The sequence below is a fragment of the Macrobrachium nipponense genome, chromosome 43 (assembly GCF_015104395.2).
Source record: "Macrobrachium nipponense isolate FS-2020 chromosome 43, ASM1510439v2, whole genome shotgun sequence".
Classification (NCBI taxonomy): domain Eukaryota; kingdom Metazoa; phylum Arthropoda; class Malacostraca; order Decapoda; family Palaemonidae; genus Macrobrachium; species Macrobrachium nipponense.
The window spans coordinates 49599782-49620198 of record NC_061104.1 but is presented as its reverse complement, the minus strand read 5'-3'; the positions used below and the strand labels follow the sequence as shown (position 1 = coordinate 49620198).

The window sequence follows — 20417 nt, the reverse complement described above, 5'->3', positions numbered from 1 at the left end:
AAAACTGTGTTTATTCCCTGTAAAATGTATTTTTTGTTAATATTTTAGGGGGTCTGGAACACATTAATACTATTTACATTATTCCTTATGGGAATTATTGCTTTGGTTTTCACACGCTTCAGATATTGTAGGAGGTTCCGGAACGGATTATGTACGAAAACCGAAGTTCTACTGTAGTGCAAGTTTTCATATGTAAGTTCTTCCAGATCTTCTGCCACCCAGGCAGGATAGCATTGATGAACTGAACTGTGTTCTTCATTTGCCATAGGTAGCACCTTTTATGGCAACTGTCATCCACAGGCTTACAGACTGTACAGTACTTTTTGATAATCTGTTGAATGCCCATGAATTCTCTTTAGAAGAAAGATGGCTATGAGTTTCTTGTTTTCAGCGTTTGCAACCAAAGCAAAGATGATACAGTTTAGAGCAGTCATGAATTCTGGTAGAATACAAAAGAACAAAACTATGAGCTTTATGTGTTGTGTTTGAAACCAAAGCAAGATGATACTGTTTTTAGCAGCCATAAATTCTGGTTCATTCTTCTATTCCCAGTAGAGATTCGTCTCATCCCCAGTCAAAACTTATTTGGCGCTGTAACCATCTTTGATGTGTTATATAATCTTGAAGACCTCTTCCACAGTGGCACTTTTGGAAGAATAAGGCAATCAATCAAGTTGGGTGTTCTGTCGTACCAGTTTCAGATCTCATATAGGTAGTACTAGATTGTATTCACATTATCTCATTCTAGCATTTCTTACCGACCTTTTCTCAAGAAGTGTTGCTTGAACAATGATACTGAACTTAAACCTATGCAAGGCAACCATCTAGTACTATATTTTTTATGGAAGATAGAATCAGTGCTTATGTGTTTGATAACACTATGTCATGTTTACACCATTCTTTTCAAGACTTTCATTTACATCATATATTGGAGCTGGGAAGTATGTTTTTGTAATATTCTTTACTTAGCTTTTAGCCTTCAGTTTTACAAAAATTATATTATAAAATTTTCTAATTGTAATGCCTGTGTTGGAACAAATGAAGCCATTTTTTACTTTATGACATAACACTTTATTTATACTTAAATCCAAACCAGTCTATAATATTTACAATGACTATATTCACTTTTACTTTGTACACATTTAGGGACTGGAAGTAAAAAAAAAAAAGAAAAAAAAATCACAAAAAATAAGTAATACTAGGAGAACTGACTAAGAGAAAGTTTTAACAATTTAAAGTGAAGGGAACTTTCTCTGAAGATGCTTCAAGTTTATTTAGATAAACTCAGTAAGGCAAAAACATAGAAGCCCAAAATATATTATGCCTTTTTTGACCAAATACTGTGGGGACAGCAAGAATAAGAGAAACAGTAACTCCTTATAACTTTGTAGGGTTTTTATAAAGTATCAAAATCCTTGCAAATGGCCAGAAGTTGGCCAAAATATTTTTAAATTTCAAAGCCCTAGCTCAGATTGAATCAAAGAATAAAGAATTGTGATGAGAGTTTGATTGCTGTTGCCAAAGCCACATCAAATTATAAGAATAAAAAGCATATAAATAATAGTAGCAAGCATTTTGCCCACCATTTGGTTACTGGTAACCTGCAAAAATCTTTGCTAGTCGCTAAACACAAGAAAACAAGAATTCTGTTCGTTATAAAAATCCCACAAATGACATAAAGATAATGCCAAGTATGCTGCCACATAGAGTATCAAGTCAAAGTACACAACAATAAATTTTAATCAGTTAAAACATGAGAATCAATTCTCTTGAGTTTTCTGCAAATTACAAGTAATACATATGTAAGTACAGTACCAACATAAGCAAAATACTTTGTACAGAAAGCCAATTTACACATTTTACAGTACTCATCCAAAATATCCTGACCATATATATAACAATTTTATGCAAAACAGTTATCAAAACAGATTCAAATTTGTTGATATTTCCAATTTTCTATTGTTAAAATTATGCCTTGAAGCTGTATATGAACATATATTACAGCTTTAAGATTTTAAAATAAACCAAATTAAAAGTAGACTGTACATATATCACAGATACTGATAAATGGTAACCAGAAACAAATTTCCTAGAAATAATATTTTCAGTCTATCAAAAATTAGGATTATTAATGGAGATTTCTGAAATTATCAGTAGGGTCCACAGTAAGAGCATTCTACAGTATTATGGTAACAAAATTATTTTTAAACAAAAATACTGTCATATCAATATACGTAGTAAAGTACTGTACAGTATTCCCAAGCTCAAGCCCAATTTAAAATAAATTTCAGCAGCCTGAAGTTGAATTCTTTATGATAAGCTGCATGATTAACAACAGCTCTCATGGAATAACAATTATTTAAAATTTTCTAGCTATTTAAGAATAGCATAATTTTTTAAGGCAAAAAAGAAAAGAAATGCAAACTTCTCTATTCAGTTTAGAATTTACCAGTACCACTGACATTTAGTAACTTAAGTTTGGAAAATTTCGGCAATCAACAGTCTCCAAAAGTTTTACATCAAAACCATAACTAATCAAAACTAGAACATATGAATGGTCCATATTAACCTGACATTCACCTGTTTATGTGATTGGAATAAACAGGCTTTTATCAGTTTAACTACTAATGAAATAGCAATAAATTAACAGAGTATGGCTAAAACATCATGGGATAATATTTTTTATAAGAAAATATAGTAAGTTTTATTTGGACTTGAAACTGGGAACACTGTTATTTTAAAGTTTGTGCCTTCTGTAATGTAAAGAAGAAAAAGTAACTGTACAAAGATGAAAAAGCTAACTAGGAGCAACAATACTACGAATTCAAGTCCTGAGGTAATATACAAGCTAATTAAACCAAAAAGTATACAATGTTGGTATAAGTTGTTAAAAAAGCATAATTATCATAGGGCAAACACACTTTGCATAAGATGAAACAAAAATGAAAAGCTGGGATAAATAAAAATAGTTTCAAGATTTACACGTAATTAGTGAAATTATAATGTACCTTTCAGGTTTTTGTATGAACATATTTTAATACTAGATATATACAAGAAACAAAATTAAATTTTATATATAACTTTGTACACACACAAGAAACATGCTTTGAGCTTTTGAAAAGCTCATTTTCAAACATTAAATATTTAGCCGTTTCTGTAGATGTATGGCAATTTATTTTTATTATGAAAACTGAATCAAAAGCAAATTAGCAGTAAACCTGTATCATAAAACACTGTTTAATCTCAAAACATATGCGTATCAGTGTCAAAGGTTATTTTTCTCTGTCTTCGCCACATGAAAGATTTCATTGAAATATATTCTGTTCTGAAGTAACTGAGTAATCACATAAATTAGAACTTGTAATTAATGAACATAGCACTCCTGTTATTTAATATAAAATGAATTTTTTTCATTTCCTTGCTACAACGATAGAGGAAAGACAAGAGTAAACAACATTTTGCCAGAGCCTTTCATATCCTTATAGTTTCACAGGAAAGCTTATAGTAATTTATCTCCTCAAAAGAAAAGTGGCAAAGTAACTTAGGCACTGCTGTTGGTTCCAATCCAAATAAAATAAAATACAGCACATCTGCAGGAACAGTAAATGTCGTTGAAAAATAAGGAATGCAAATTAGGAATGTATGCTCTTTGTGTAAATGTTTCATGTTCAGATGTTGATAATAATACCTAAAGCATAAATCTGCTATATCTTATATAATAGAGTTGAGTTTTGAAACTAAATGCATTTCATACACCTATTATATCTATGCTTTGCATAAATACATTTGAAATACTGGGTACTGTTAATGACAGTTATAGTACAGTACAATAGCAATTATTTGATAGATTCAGGTGAGTATTGCATTATTTTGGCAGTTCCTGCCACACTCTTCACTTTCCTATTATTTCAACAGAGAAAGATATAGACAAGTTTAAGATATGCAAACATCTGACTTCAATATGAAGTCAAGTTACTTGGATAAGGGCTATTATAACTACCTACTGTACAAAATGGAGAACTGCCCGACTAGCTCTCCAGCACTCCTCTTCCTTCGAGTCTCGTCTATTATCTTACTCTAGACAAATTGCTGGAAACCTTAAGGAAACTACAATGGTATGTTTTCATTCCAAGTTATTAAGAAATATATAATTACCTTAAGTAGAGTTGGGAATCTTCCCATTGGCTAAATGAGCAATGAACCCTGGAAAAACAATGTTGGTAATCTAATTGGCACAAGTGAAAAAATTAATAACAAAAATGCAAATTTATTTGTTTGGATATGAGTGTGAAAATATTTTGATAAAAAAATCAGTTAAAATAATTCATATTTGCATAAGTGAATTACAAGAGATGTACATATAACTATGGATTTTACAGTTTTTCTGGGGTTCTGCTAAAAAAGCCTTAAAGCCACAATCCAGTGGAATAAAAACAGCTACCTTTATTAATTATTTCACCCCTCTGACATTATTCCTCTGCTTTCCTGTGTACATCAAAGATTATATGGACAATTTACTGATATAACATAAATTTCTAACAGCACTGAGTATAGACAATTCAGTGAACTTCAAACTGCATTTACATTCACCTTAACTCATATATTACTTCATAATTTTATTTAAACAAATCAAGTATGTGATAAAATACTCATTACCACTTATGAAATTCAAATTAACTACAAACTTCTCATCTCCAATGACAGCTCCAGAGACCTTGGTTGAAAAACAAAGTTGATAAGTATATACAGCATTACTCAAACATCAGTCTGTATTATAAACATCACTTGAGTTGAAGATATTTTATCAACATATAACCTTTACCACTTCTAACTTGAGAAGCATCACATTTCAGAAACACATGAATCACAGGGCACAAGCAAGACAAGATCAGAAATTATATACAAACATTACATTGATCCCTCAGTACAAGAAACAGTTTACCAATATAAAGGCAGATGATTTAAAAGAGTTGTATTGCTATGTTGAAAATAGAGGACCATACTATAACTAAGTCAAAATAATTGCTAGGAGGTCAAGTATGTAAGAATGGACATTACATGAAATAAAATGACACAAACCTAGAAACACTAAAGTATAGATGTATTTAGATCTGACATGCTAGTTAGTAATGCACTAGTTGTGCCCTCAGTAAGAGAAAGTATCTAGATATGTGCAGTGGAAAGACAATAGTGTAAGTTTTGTGATACAACATACACCGACAGTAAAAATCTAAATATACTTTGCTATATAACTGGGTTCTGATGTAGAATACCGTAAATAGTATACATGACATAGTTATATATCTTAGGAGAAAAGCAGTGGTTGGTTCTATAAGCTGCTAAAACAATGATGCAATAAGATAAAAAGATAAGCTGGTTTGGAGCTGTTATGTGAAAACTGAAGCTTTAAATTTTCTATGTTGTAATAGTCAAGGGAAAATACAAAATTTTGTTTTATCTTAAATTATATTCTGCCCACATGGATATCAAAGTGAACTTTTTAAATAATTGTAATATTGTGTTGCACACTATACACTTTTGCTGGTTTAAAAGAAACTATTTTTTTTTTACTTCAGTTTCATTAATGGTAAACGGGATTTAGGTTGAGATGCAGATGATGACGCGGAGACTCATGCTGAGCTGAAGTTCCACTGGCTTGCTGTTCCCTTCGCACTCTGATAGACACAAGAATGTGTAGCACCATGGCTTTGCAGTCCCCACAGACAGTCATGAGTTCCCCTCTTAAACGATCTTCAGCTTGTGAGTTCTTTGACCGCTGCTTTTGTTTTCTGTAAAAAGATTTTGAGGGTGAACTTGATAATTTTGGGATCTGGCAATAATCATACCCAAAGTTATATATTTTTAATCAAATTTCAAATAAAATTCTTGCTAAAACCAGGTTTTATCTGATTGCTTTGTCATAAACATTATTGAAATTTTTTTCTGGAATCTTAGAAGTAATGTCATGCCAATTTAATACAAAGACAAAATCTGAGAACATTAATAGAATTCTATAAATAATTTCAGAGATAATTTACAATTCTTTCAAAATTAGGCCTCTTCACATCTGCCCATTTATTGAAATATTGCATATTATTTCTGACTGTATAATAAAAGGCCCTTGTCTGATTTCATTAGAGTATAATAAAACTTTAGTGTACAGTATTCCATTGCCAGCCCAGGCTACCCTAGCTTAGTTCTGTCGATCCCATACCATACAATGTTTGCTGTACTCTAAAGAGCTTATTTTTCATAAAAATACTTATGTACATGGATTTTTTTCTTATATTCATAAGCCTTAAGCTGTAAAATATATATATATTTTTTCTATTCACAAAGACTTTTTACTGTAAGATCTTACATTGGAGACCTAGCCTAACCTGTATGAACAAATTTTATACAATTTTTTCTAATTATAATGACTCAGTAATATATAATTTATAATGGTTGAGTTATAAAACTATATTCTTCTGTCTATAGGAGGATTTACATCTTTTGTTCACATGTGTTATATGTATTATAGCTAATTTCCCAAGATATGCATGAGTTTACAAGAAGCACCCTACATTAATTGTACAGTAACAAAAGCATTTTGTTTGCTTTCTATAAGAATGAGTGCACAATTACAGACTGGTTCTTTATAAAGAATGAATAATATTCAGATACAAAAAAGTTTGTTGGCTTACTGGAACTCTGTTGTTTCTAATAAAACCATTTTTTATGAGTACAAACGATGCATCTACAAGCAGAATGTGCAAAAGGTAATTTAACATTAATGACTTTCTTAACCTTGCATATCCTGAATAACTTTCGACACACTCGGTTAAACATACTATCAAGGTTTTTGCAAAAATTAATAAAACTATAAGATTATAAATAGAATTAGATAAAATGAGTGATACTCTTGCCTCAGTGCTATTAATGCCACATGCAATGTGCAATCTATTGGAGGCAGACATTTTTTTTATTACTGGTGTGTGAAATGACAAAACAATTATAGTCGTTAGGCAAAGAGTGGATATACGTAGTAATGCAAAAATGTTACCAATCCTTTGTAGCTTTGTTACCTGGGGCAAGTGGGGATGTTGGAATAGTTGTTTTTAAAACTTTTATTGTGTTTGACTATTGCTTTTATAACAGCACCTTTTTTTTTTTTCTATCAAAAGTCAAGAGCCCAACCAATATTTTATGTTTTGAATATCTCAGAACATCTAGTTTTAGTTTTTATGACAGTTCATTTTTTTAAGTAAAGATATTGACTATAATGTTTGGTAAATAATACTAAATATTATAGAACTTAAGGAGTCTATGACAACTGTATAAACAAGTATCTGGTAGCCTACCAAGTATTTCAAATTTACATACACACACACACACACAGCAATTTTTATCCACATTCTGGGTTAAAATGGGTTTCATATGCCATCAAATAGTAGATTATTTCATTCATTTATTTTTGTTAGCTGACTACACAGGACATGGTTATGTCAAAAGAAACATATCAAAGAAAAAAAAAAAGCATTATGGTATCTGGAAAAGCAAAGCATTCCACTTACAATTCCATTGTTAATTCCTTCTCAATAGCACTGCATTCACTTATTGCTAATGTCCTCGCCCGATACAGCTGTTTCCTTTTAAGATGCACAGAAGTTAGGGAACTTTTTAAAAGTGCAAGCATGCAAGTAAAAAAAAAATGCAATTCTCCATTGAAACAGGCATGCATTAAAATAAAAAAGATTAAAAACTATGATTAATGGAGTAATTCATGCTAAGACACTTTAAAGGCATAACAAAAATGCTATCTGTAAAAAATATTTTCTATATTTAATTGAAAGCATATTAAGTAGTCTGTTAATGCAAGTAAGCAATAGTGAAGGAGGAAGTGTGATCATAACTCTTAAAATATGAAACCTGTCATAACTATTAAAATATGAAACAACTATAATACAGTCGACCCCCTGCAAATACTCGACATCCCTCTAAAAATGCTTATAACTTCCTATATTGATCGTTCGGACACCAAAACCCCTCTAAAAACACTTATACCTGCATATTTTAATTGTTTTATCATAAAAAATGTATTTAGCCACAACAATAATATGACAATAAAGTAATTAGATAATATTTATCTGAAAAACTCTGTGAATATGCTTAGTTTCCGTGGATAATGTAGCTACAGTATACATTCCACAAAAAAATCTGTGTATAGGTGAAGCCATGAATCCAGAACTGCGAATAAGCGGGGTGTCGACTGGATTCAATTTATAATAAATTTTAGTACAATATGAGCTTAAAATTGACTGGATGGATACTGGATAAAAGTTGAAGGTAGACATAAAAGATTAAGCTGACAACAGAAAACGCATGTGTTAAATAAATATATTATGTAATACAAGAAAATGATTGAGATAACTTTTGGTATAAGAAGAAAAAATAGCCTTTGCGTAGACATACATACTTATACATACTTTCTGAAATCTGTTGGAAGAGATCTTCTTTTGTGGTTGTAAACTGAATGACGCTGCTGCAGCAAGGAACGTCTAAACATCCAAGTAATACATGTATACCCATTAGCAGCATAGCAGTTTTAATGACATAGCATGTGATTTTTACTAAAGGAAGCACTGTGATTTATTTATAAAACAATCATGCAATGAAAAGCACAAGGAAAACCCACTGAGAATTTAAAAAAAATAAGGACAACATAAATGACAACCTCCTTTAAAATGAATAGACAAAAAGGAAACCATTCCAATAAAAAAGATGGTTTTTAAATGACACAGGTAATTTGATTACAAAAGGAATAAAATTCTAAACTTCACTTTAAAATAATTAAATTTAAAGACAAATACATATATATATATAAAGAGAATTTCACAGATGCAGTAGTAATCATAACACAGAAAGGAAACATAAATTGACAATCTCTTGATCTTGAGCTTGATAATTATGCTCATTTCTCAAACTTGTTTGCTTACTTAAAATTTTCTTTTAATAATTTGTCCTCACACGCCAATGTGTGTCTTCATAATCTGTTCTTGCATGGCAATATGTAATCTTAAATTTCTAAGTAACTAAAAATCTTAACTGACAATATCTGAAGGTTTTCCAAATGCAGTTAATACCACATGTAAATAAGCATAAAAAGCAAGCATCATGCAAATCCACTACAGTAATGATGAAAAGACCTCCACAGTCAAGGAAAACTGTCTATTATAAATAATGCAATGGCCACATACTTCTTAATGGCTTCATTAACATATGGAGCTGGAGGTTGCGTAGGAAGGGACTGTGGGCCATCCGCAGAACGAGGAAGTGTTGGCGAGGATGGAGCTGATCCGACACTACCACTGACACTGCTCCGCCTTTCAATAGCTCCACTGCTACTTGTGTTTGTACCCGGTAGAGGCAGGTCCTATGAACACACACACACACAAAAAGAATTTTAGTTTATTGGTTGGCTAATCCTGGAAACAATGATTAAGTAGTCACCAATGGCATGAATAAACCTACATCTGAGAATATGGAATGGAGAACTTTTGAAAGATTCTGAAGGTCTGGTTTCTCTATACCATGACCAAAAGCAACAGTTTTATTGTACTTCAAAGATGATACATTGTGTATGTTTCCAGTTTAAATTTTCTCTTTTAACATGATATATTCATCGTAATATTTTCACTTAAAGATAAAACAGCTCTTATTTTAGTGTAAAAAATCTTTTCCAAAGGGAACATGCAGATCTGAAGGCAAAAGAAAATTCCAACCCAACAAGAGGGGAGGAGACACATGCATCCTCCATACTTCAATTGTGGAAATACAGCAGAAGTATACACGTGCAAAAGCTGAATTGAAATACAATGGCTCTCCAGGAGATGAACGCTGTATTCATACTGTATAATACTGTTGTAACTATAGTGAAAAGCGTGGCTGACTCTCTCAAGGATCTACAGACTCATAGCAGCAATGTCATATTTGATAGTCAAGTGAATGTATATATTGATAAAAGCAGAGTACAATACAGGTACAGTATTTCTACTTTTGTACTACAAAGACATTATTTTTATGCACTCTATAGCTAAAGTCCAATGGAATAGTGACAGTATATTTTCAAGTCTTGACATATCATCAGTGATATCCAGTATATATAAATTCTTTTGGGGGGGAATAAGCAAGAACAAAAAGCTGGGATTGGGAAACTAATGAATGAAGGAGGTTCTGCCAAATCAAGGCAAAAGCTTTGGATAAAAATGTAAGCTTCATGAGCTTAGCTTCCTGAATTGTACCTGAGACAGGATGTGATCAATTCCATTGTGCATGTGATTCTCCTCATGCTCTGTTACCTGAATACGCTTAGCGATGTGTTCAGAGAAGTTAAACTGTAAAAAAATGGTCCCTTTTTATTTTGAACATTCCCAAACAATTACTCAACACATTACACGCATTTGTTCTTACGCTGCCAAACAGAAGAGTTCATTGCACAGCATTATCTAATGCCATAAAAGTAAGGAGTATTGGAATGAAAACTCTAGATATTTTGGCAGACTTGGTAGTTACTTGAGCAAGTATTTCAGTGCTCCTTGCATGTATTGTACATGATAAGTATCGCATGAAATTATTGGTTAAATTTGTTACCTTCCATGCTTACTTTATTCAAATATGTGTGTACATATAAACGTAAAAACACTTTCACTGAATAAAATCCTTTGACATCCTGAATATACTGGAGGAGTAGAGAATTGTCTTGAAAAGTGATGCCACACTCATTCTTAACTTTCATGGTCAAATTAATAATCCTTAAACAGCACAGTGATATGATGCTGTTTCAGTGCTACAACATTCTTTTCAAGTTCAAGAGTAATTCCTTCACTGAGATTATTGTACATTCGATTGTTACTGTGGTGTTGCTTTACAGCATGGTTTCCAAAAGAATTTCCTTTCACTATAATTTTTCACTCAAAATTTTCAAAATTTTATGATCGGCATGATATTTACTCTTAGTTCCTATCCTGAACTTGGAGAGGTGGTTTGATGAATGAGTCTATGATCATACCTCTGATATGTAATAATTACTCCTAGCCTACTGCTGGCACAGAATTGTTAAGCTAAAAAAACTGTGATAGCAGATACCTGCAGCTCTACAATCAGGAAAAGTATTTGATCGCTTAATCGAATGTTGCAATGCAGTTAAAAATATTCCAATTTTGTTTAAAAAATGATCAATAAAAATTGTTAAAAGTGCAATACAACTGTAAAACAACTTGGTGGGTGTCTAATTCAACTTACCGTAAGTCTTGATAGTATAGACCTAGGTAGCGATATACTATCGTCTTCCTCATCCCGAGGAGATAATGCCTGAGGGGTTAACATCTGTACTGGGATGTTTGAAAAGTGTTCAGTTGGTATTCGCATCTGAAAATGTATAAACTAATTGGATGGAATTCTTGTACGTCCTAAAAATAAATACCAATCTAAATCAGATTTGAATGTCTTATTGTTCAGCATACCTTACAGTACCTTTATATGGGACTTATATCACATCCGGTAAGAAGATACATCATCAAGGCTTAACTTACTTTTGTGGCACACTTTTTACAGACAATTCTTTTGCAAAGTCTGCATTCTATTCCTCTGGGACCAAAGAAACCAAATCTGGTTTTCATGCAGAGGAAGCAGATCTTCCCCTTGGCCATGTCCTCCTTGATGGTTAAGTCGAGAGGGAGCGCTTCTAGGTCTGCCTTAGTAAGAACATTACGGATGTGGACTACCTCCTCCAAGGTGAGAGCTAAGCAGTCAAGCCGCGAGGAAAAATGTGCCTGGAACAGAAGTAGCATTTTTATAATCTGTACAGTAAATAAGAAAATGAACTGAAGTCACCTTTTTCAAAATCACTGGAAGCAGATGCGTAGGATCAAGTAACCATTAAATATGAATCCAACATAAGCAATCTCAATATTTTTAATACTTTATATATAATCTAAATGAAAATTTTAGTAGCCAAAAAAGCATCATATAACTAATATTTTCTATTGACCTTCCTGCGCTTTATACAATATTCAAGGAAACGCTAATTCATATTAAACAAGAAACATGTCCGTTTAGTAAAATACTTTATAGTATTAAAACGTTGCAACTGCTTATGACAAGAGTGATTGTAAAGCAAAACTTTCCTTGAATCTACATCTCTGTTTTGATAAATGGAAACTTGCACAAGTATACTAAACGATGAGCATAAATCAGTTACATGAGGAGTTTCTTCAAATATCTCTGTGAATTAATATGAAACTCATGTTTCATATGCTGTATAGGCGACCTACTAAATATTAACAAGCGTGTTTTACCCAGCATTTCATAATCTTTTGCCTGCTGCTTGTTCTGCTCATTGCACTTACTGATGACAGGAAATCTCGCTGTGTTTGTGAAGTTGATGCGATGAAGTCTTGGTGTGCGGGTGAAGTGGGGGCAGAAACGTTTGTAGATTGGGGCATAGAAGAAGGTGGGGTGATGGACTCGGACGAAGGTCGTGGTTGGGAGGGAGTTTCACACAAGGTGATGGAATGACGCCGTTCAGGTGTGCCTGCATTGCCGTATTTTGCCAGATCAAAAGCTAGGGATGGAGAAATATTTAAGACATTGAAATAGAACTGCCAGTAAAGAGAATGAGGATCAAATTTGCATTTCACTGTAATGACAAAAATCTTCTCGTGATTCTACTGCCGTAAGCAAAAATTCCAAATCAATATTTTATCAACATGTACATCCATGAACCAAAAATAATGAAATACTTAAAAAAAAACTTGGAGAGCATACCCATACGTGACCATGGTGAGGTGGGTGTTGATTCAGGCGACTCGGGAGCTGGACTACCAACTGAATGCACACTGAAGTTGTGAGTCAGCCTTGGACTGGATGGGGGAATGTCACTTAGATCATCCTCCTCCTCGTCCTGCAAAATACGACAGGAATTTATAAATGAATGACCAATACGTGATTGTGGAATCATTCAAGATCCTGCAATATACGAAGATTACACTTGAAAATAGTAATGAATGGTTGAAAAACGGAGAAAGGAGTCTAATTCCTCACCTCTACGGATAGATTGAACCTTGGGGCCTGAATCAGTTTCCTCTTTGGTTTAGGCGTTGGGTCGTTCAAGACCAGAGGAGAGCGCGAGGTCTCGACCACTGTGGTAAAAGAAAGAAAAAGAAATTAGTTTATCTCAACACCACCTACAACATTTTACTAAATAAGATGTACAAACAAAATACTGTAGGGAGTCAGCGTGAAAATGATTATCATATAGAAGACTGGTCGAATCCAGTGGACAAGATGTCTGGAAAAGAGAAAATGGGGCAGGCACAATCCTCAGTTTATCTCCGCTCTCTGCATATTAAATTCTCATCCAGTGCAGAACTGGATGAGAACCAAAAATACAGACGCTGGTTACATCCAGTCACTGTTTGTGCAAATGTGTCAACTTCGTATGTAGCAATTTGGTTGCTGTGAGAGTCGACAAGACAGGGTGAATAATGAAGTTATCTACAAAATGACCGAGAAACAAAACCATGAAAAATGTGCGAGATCGGTACCTTTGGATGTTAGAGATGATATCTAATGAAGGGCAGGGTTTGGGAACGCCCTAAATGATAAAGCCGCCAGTGCACGTCACGGGGTACACTGTAAGCATTACTCTAAGGTTCTTTGCAGCGTCCCTTCGGCCCCTAGCTGCAACCCCTTTCGTTCCTTTTACTGTGTCTCCTTTCACATTATCTTTCTTCCATCTTGCTATTTACCCTCTCCTAACAATTAATTATTTCGCAGTGTAACTGCGAGGTTTTCCTCCTGTTACACCTTTCAGACCTACCTACTCTCATATCCATTCCAGTGCTGATTGACCTTAGAGATCCCAGTGCTTGGCCTAAACTCTATATTCCACCCCCACCCCCCACCCGTCTCACTCTCTCTACAAACTAACTTAACATCGATCTCCTCTTTCAGTCGTAAATATCTTGGATCATTTTCAGAGTTAAACTCTGCTACAAAAATGTTCCTGTCAAATGAGAAATTCTTTTTTGCTCTTAAGGTGTTCAAATAAGATTTTTATGATATTTTTATATATCAATGGTTATTACAAAACTTGAAACGATGTTTAATGATATACGAGTCAACGGACAGATTTTTTCACGGAATGTTTTAAGAGGCAAACGGGGTTTACCCGCGCATACAGTTGTAAAGCAACGATTGTGATAAAAAGTTGACAACTTATGTTACTGGGGAGGAGAGACTCCATAAAGTGACGCATACTTTTTAAAAATAAAATCTGTATACATATATGCAGACCACAAATTAACAAATGAAATAGCCAACCAAGTTATTCTGTAGAAAAAAATGGCGCTAATATGAATAATATAAAAGAATGCATTACACACAATATTACTTCCGCAACAATAACAGGCCGTGTTTTTCAAAATCGACAGTGAACGAATCCCTACTGCCAGAACAAAGGCTGACAGACACACGACCAAACAACAATGCATCTGTAATGTTGTTACGAGAGGTGCGAAGAACTTAATACAAATGACCTACATTGACTACGAGGTTTGCGAAACACGATTCAGGTGCCTCCCGCAGGACTCTATTAATAGCGCTATTTCTAGCTATTTTTACCATTTTCGCTTCCTGTGAAGAAGACCACTAGGTCGACGCCAGTCAAAGCTCCTCGTTTTCTATTTTTCTCTTGCAACCCAAACTAACTATAATATATATATATATATATATATATATATATATATATATATATATATATATATATATTATTAGTTTTTGTATCACAGGTTTCGAGAAGCGACTACAATGTTTAATTTTGTCCATACATGGAAAGAAGGGCCAGAAAAATGTGTGTATATATCTACGGAAAAGACAATCCTTATTTCATTTAATCGTGTTCGCGCGTTCAGAGCAATCTAGAAGAACAAACTGATCCCAATTATATTAATCGTCATTCGTTCTTTCAATAATTACAACAGAACACTCTAACAAAGGTCAAACCAAGCAAATTGTTAATCTGTAAGTCCTCCCCGAAAAACAAGTAAGCATCGTTAACATCGTGAAGCAGCTTGCAAATGTCCGTGAGTGTTTACTACATTATGATGTTGTACATCATCAAAATACAAAAGAGTTTGTAAGCTGTTTCAGATTTGTCCAAAACGTTGGCGTAAAGTTCAAATCAACGCTGTAAAAAAAGAGATTAATTTCATACTCTATTTTTTTATAATTTAAAATGTAAAACACCTAATACAAAGTCGCATATTTAAGTGGAATAGAAAGTCGCATATTTAACTGGTGATATTCCTGTCTATTGTAACAGATATTAAAAACTGTTATGACGGCTTACTTCCAGTTTAGAATATCTTTTTATGTATATTTTCCTTTCCATTTCATGTCATGACGCTCCCTTGTATATGTGTGTCTTTTGCAAATTATGAATTCGTGAAAGAATAAGGTCGTGCGATTTCTCTTCGATATCCGAAAGGTTTCTAATGACTGTAAAAGTAACTAATACGAACATTCTTACTCCCCGGTCGTGGTTCCCTTACTAAGGAAAAATCACTCGGGGAATCGTCATCGGATATTTCCTGTCATACCCTCAGTCTTGAGCTTTGCTTCCTCCCCTTTTATTCTCTTCTTCGGCGGCATTTATGAAGCGATCTCTGGGATATTTCCGGAAAAGCTTAAAACATTATCTCGCGCGCTAACACAAACACATACATATATACACATTCATACACATATGCATATATATATATATATATATATATATATATATATAGATATTATTATAATAATATATATTAAATATTTATTACGAATCATGCACTTCCGAAACACCGCGGTGAAATATCCATCCAAGAATTTACCTGACAGCTTGCCTTTAGTGTTTGGTCGGAACGTGATAAAAAAAAAAAAAAAAAAAAAAAAATCTTAATTTTTTTCATTAAAACGTAAAAATCCTTTTCCTTGACAAAGAAAACTAACCAGTCACTTTCCCCAAGAGAAAAAATCTTTGCTCTAAAAGGGAAGTGGGTAGAAGAGAAGGATTCTCTTTATCAGTTTCAATTTCAAAGGCAGAGGATAGAATGCGGTTCAAGATGGGCTCTTTCTTACCCTTTCCAAATAGTCTCCCTCTATTTGTGGGTATTATTCTGTCGCTCGCAGCTTGGCCGGAGAATCCGCCCCGTCTCAATCTTCAAAGAACGATCGATGACTACTAGTCGCTGTCATTCTTACTTGTTCGTCAAATAACTCTCTCTCTCTCTCTCTCTCTCTCGTCAAAGTAACTCCTCTCTCGTCTCTCTCCCTCTCTCCCCTCTCTCTCTCTCTCTCTCTCTCTCTCTCGTGTGCAAGACCATTAATTTTTCAAATCGCTTCCATGCACATTACTTGCGATACAACTGCTGTGTTACACCAACAGGCGATAAAACGAGCTATCGACAGCCACCATCGCATCCAAAGACAGCAACCAGTTCCTCCAGAAGACAACAGAAGCGAAAGGAAAGGCGAAATTCCCGTCGTACGTCAACGAAACACCTACATACCACTAGTGAAACAACGGAAAAACTCGAGCGAGCGAGCATGTTTGAACAGGGAAAGACAAGGATAATGGATTGTCTGTTTAAAAAAGCGAAAATTTCAACAGGCCTCCGACGTCAATCAAGCTAGAAAAGGTCACATACAGACACACACACACGCTATGCAAATCTCCCCAGGATAAACTCCCGCATAAAACTAATGCGAGTCATTTTCTGGTTCAGAATTGACGAGCAAAAGTTCCGTCCTCATCATCACCGCGGAGCAATTTGCAATATTGATAATGAATTCTCGCTCACGCCTACTTTCGAAATACGCGTCATCAGTTCCAGCCATAATGCCTGGCCTCATTTATTTCTGTTGACCCAAAGTCAACACAAAGCTGATGGCTAATAACTCGTCTTTTCACGCCTACCATCCATTGAACGTGTTGAAGAAGTGCTCATGCATGAAAACGTTACACACACACGACATAATATAACTGGTAGATCATATATTTACACAAAAGAACAATTAATATCTGATAATTTAGTTAACTTCAGTGAAAGAGGCTTATTGTCAGAGTAGATTACAAAAAGGGACGCATGCAAGGTTTTAGACTAATATCATCAATATTCACTAACACTTAACAAAATTACGATGCACCCACTAGTGCATTCCGTATAACAAAATGGATAAACATTATCAAATAACGAAAGTGCGACGTAATCTTTCTACAGCGTTCAAGGTATAGTAAAATGGACCAATTACTAAGGTACGAAAGGAAAAATATCTCTTACATGAACTGAACAGTGAGACAGGAAGAATTTTAAACTTGAGATAGATCTATCCATAAAAGCCTAAAAATTTAAAACTCTCTTACACTAGAATCTTTTTGCGACAAAGGTACCAGATGAAAAGGCATAAATACAAGTCAGACATCTACAGGCCCTTTTCAGTGAACCTCGAAGTCATAATGGCGTCACAAGACAAAAACCTTTTGAGCTGTCGGGAACACAAAGCCCAAGTAGCCAGGACAGACCGTGGGAGGGAAAAAAAGAAACACCCTTGATATCAATCCTTTGCAATAGAGAGAGAGAGAGGCTAAAATTAACTGCCTCGATTCATTTTTTTCTCTCGGGTAACGAAAAGAATGATTTTATCTGGTGCAGGTCAAAATGACCTTCCATTTTTCTTAGAGATCTAGTGTGAAACGGCATCAAGATTAGATAAATTTCAAAGATTTTTAACCGGTGTGAGATTTCATTCTCTACGTATATTACAGGATAAGCTGTAAGCTGCATCAATTACGTACAAAATCGTAAGTATATTCATATATACATACACGTACGTACATACGTGCGTACACACACACACACACACACACACACACATATATATATATATATATATATCTATATATATATATATATATATATATATATTTATATATATATGAGAGAAAGAGAGAAGTTTTTATCCTCACTAGGGTGGACATTCATCTTTAAACGCCGTTGCCTTTCTGCATATTCGGAGAAACCTTCAGCTCATTTACCCTTTAAACTTGGGAGATACGCAATCATCACCGACTCTATCGGAATCTCCGAGACTCGGAGAGAGGCGGGGTTGGAGGTGGGTGGGAATCGTTTCGGGGAAGGGGAAGGGAGAGTGGAGGCCCATTCATATCTGTGTAAATTTGAACAGAAACTGAAGAGATGGTCGAGAAGATTAAACCGATGGCAGAATGTGATCTTTGCACTTCATTTACAGTTGAGAGAAAGGTTAAATTAAATATCAAGGCGAAATATATATTTAGGGACACTGGGACCACTGTGTTTGATTTCCTGTCGCTGTCTACATGTAATAAAAAACAATTTCCTCACATCCTACGGTAGTGAGGATCATTCCACTCTTTCCTAACTTTGCCTCCAATTTGGACCACAGCACAGCCGTCATCTTCACAATCTCGCCCTTGCGAGAAAATCAGGATTATTATTTTTTTTCCCACGGCACTAACGACAAACATTCGTCATGAAACAATACTTTAGTCTTGTTCCTAAACAACTGACTTTTAACGTTTTAAGCTTTCAAACTGTAAATGAATTTTTTTTTTTTTTTAACAAAGTTGTATTTCTCATCATGCTTTCCTTCTCATTCACTTTCATATAAAAAAATTACATACGGGCTGCTCTAAGAGCGAGAGCCCGTGGTGGCATAAAGCCAGCTTAATCATAAACATCATCAGGATCATCATCTTACGACACACCTGACCCCGACGACGGCCAGGTAAACAACGTGACTGACAAACGCGTGCGGCGGCGGCGGCGACAGTAACCTTGGAAATAACGAAGTTGGGCCATGGCTGCCTCTATCAAACTTTCTTATTTGTGTTCTTGGAACTATCGCCGGCTGTATCCGAGAACGCAATGGCGAGAATAACGGTGCGGCACGCGTTCTTCGTTACCGGAAAGCCCCAGGAGGACACACTTTATGATGTCAATAGACGCAGCAAACTAACTTATACGGTCTAAAATGTCCTGTAAACCTGAAGGTGCCGCGAGAATCATAGTAACTTCGTGGAAAGTCTGTCAGCGGACACTGGACACTGAAGAGCCACACGGTGACCAAATTTAGATTAGAATAGAATGCAAGATTGAGGCCCAAGGCCAAGTGCCGGGACCTACGAGGTCTTTCAGCGCTGAAATGGAAATTGACAGTAGAAAGGTTTGAAAATGTAACAGGAGGAAAATCTCGTAGTTGCACTGTTAATTAATTGTTAGCGAGGTTGGAAAGTAAACGGAAGACAGATAATATGAACGGAGGTACAGTAAACGTAAGACAGAGAATATGAATGGAGGTACAGTAAATGTAATAGAAGGGGTTGCGCTGCAAAAACCCTTAAGTGATGCCAACAGCGCACCGCATGAGGTGTACTGACGGCATGACCCCTCTAACGGGGGATGACCAGATTTAGACTTCACCACAACAGAGAGATATGGAAGTGTGTGTGTGTCAGGTGCTGGCGGCAGGAGGTCAAAATAGTGACGAAAGCCAATGAGTGAACGAGATATTAAGTCTGTAGAATAGAATGGCATAGTACATGAATGATCCACGGTGTTTGATGCTTATAAGAGGAAACGAGAGATAATAATGGGCGTAAATACGTCGTACTATTCCCGTACAAGTCGTGGCATTACGGTTTTTGGCAAACAATTATTACCGAGCTTTTTATGAAAGCATTAATGCCGTTGAGAGAGACAATGCAACTTGCTCAAATCTTTTTGTAGGTGTAAATCTATTTATACTTATATTCCCAGTACAGACACGTTCGCGTGCTCAGATACATAAAACTTACACTTTTACATGTACATAAAGTATCTGCGTCAATTTCAATGTAGCTATTATTTCACACAGGCAAAAATGTCATGAGCTGCGAGGGTTCCGCATATTCCCAGGATTTTGACTTGACGGTACTTAATCCACTGTGAGCGTGGGTGGACCTTTGCCCATCCGACGCCCCACATCCCCATGAAGCATCAAGCGTGATGATGGGCGTGTGGGTAGGTGAGCACGGGGATGGATGTGTGGGCGGTGTGGGAGGAAATCAATAAACGTTGGAGGTGGGTCGGTGTGCGGAGAAAGGTATGCGTACACGAATAATGTTTCAGTACTGACGGCTACTCCGAGCGTATAGTTCACAAAGAGGAACCCTATTCATATGGAACAAGCCCACCACAGGGGCCACTGACTTCAAAGTCAAGCTTCCAAAGTTCAGGGTCCTCATCAGGAAGTATGAGGATGTGAAGGGAAGTAAAGAAAGAGGAGATCTCGCTTATTGAAAAAGAAAAATAAAT

At 35.1% G+C, this 20417-nt stretch overlaps 1 protein-coding gene across 5 annotated transcripts in view; it reads right to left on the bottom strand.

Moving 5' to 3' along the window:
• Positions 1-1039: 1039 nt before the first annotated feature.
• LOC135213728 (protein spire homolog 1-like) overlaps positions 1040-20417 on the bottom strand; it is a 426989-nt gene continuing 407611 nt past the window's right edge. Inside the window, exons 9-18 of one of the 5 annotated variants that reach the window (XM_064247840.1) lie at positions 13084-13181; positions 12808-12943; positions 12390-12604; positions 11574-11813; positions 11284-11409; positions 10284-10376; positions 9240-9415; positions 8469-8540; positions 7557-7631; positions 1040-5789 (exon numbers count right to left, since the gene is read on the bottom strand). In XM_064247840.1, coding sequence (XP_064103910.1) covers positions 5582-5789; positions 7557-7631; positions 8469-8540; positions 9240-9415; positions 10284-10376; positions 11284-11409; positions 11574-11813; positions 12390-12604; positions 12808-12943; positions 13084-13181 — 1439 coding nt within the window. In that variant the 3' untranslated portion in view covers positions 1040-5581. Of the gene's footprint in view, positions 5790-7556; positions 7659-8468; positions 8541-9239; positions 9416-10283; positions 10377-11283; positions 11410-11573; positions 11814-12389; positions 12605-12807; positions 12944-13083; positions 13182-20417 lie in introns of all 5 variants that reach the window. The other 4 variants (XM_064247841.1, XM_064247842.1, XM_064247843.1 and 1 more) reach the window with 4 other exon arrangements.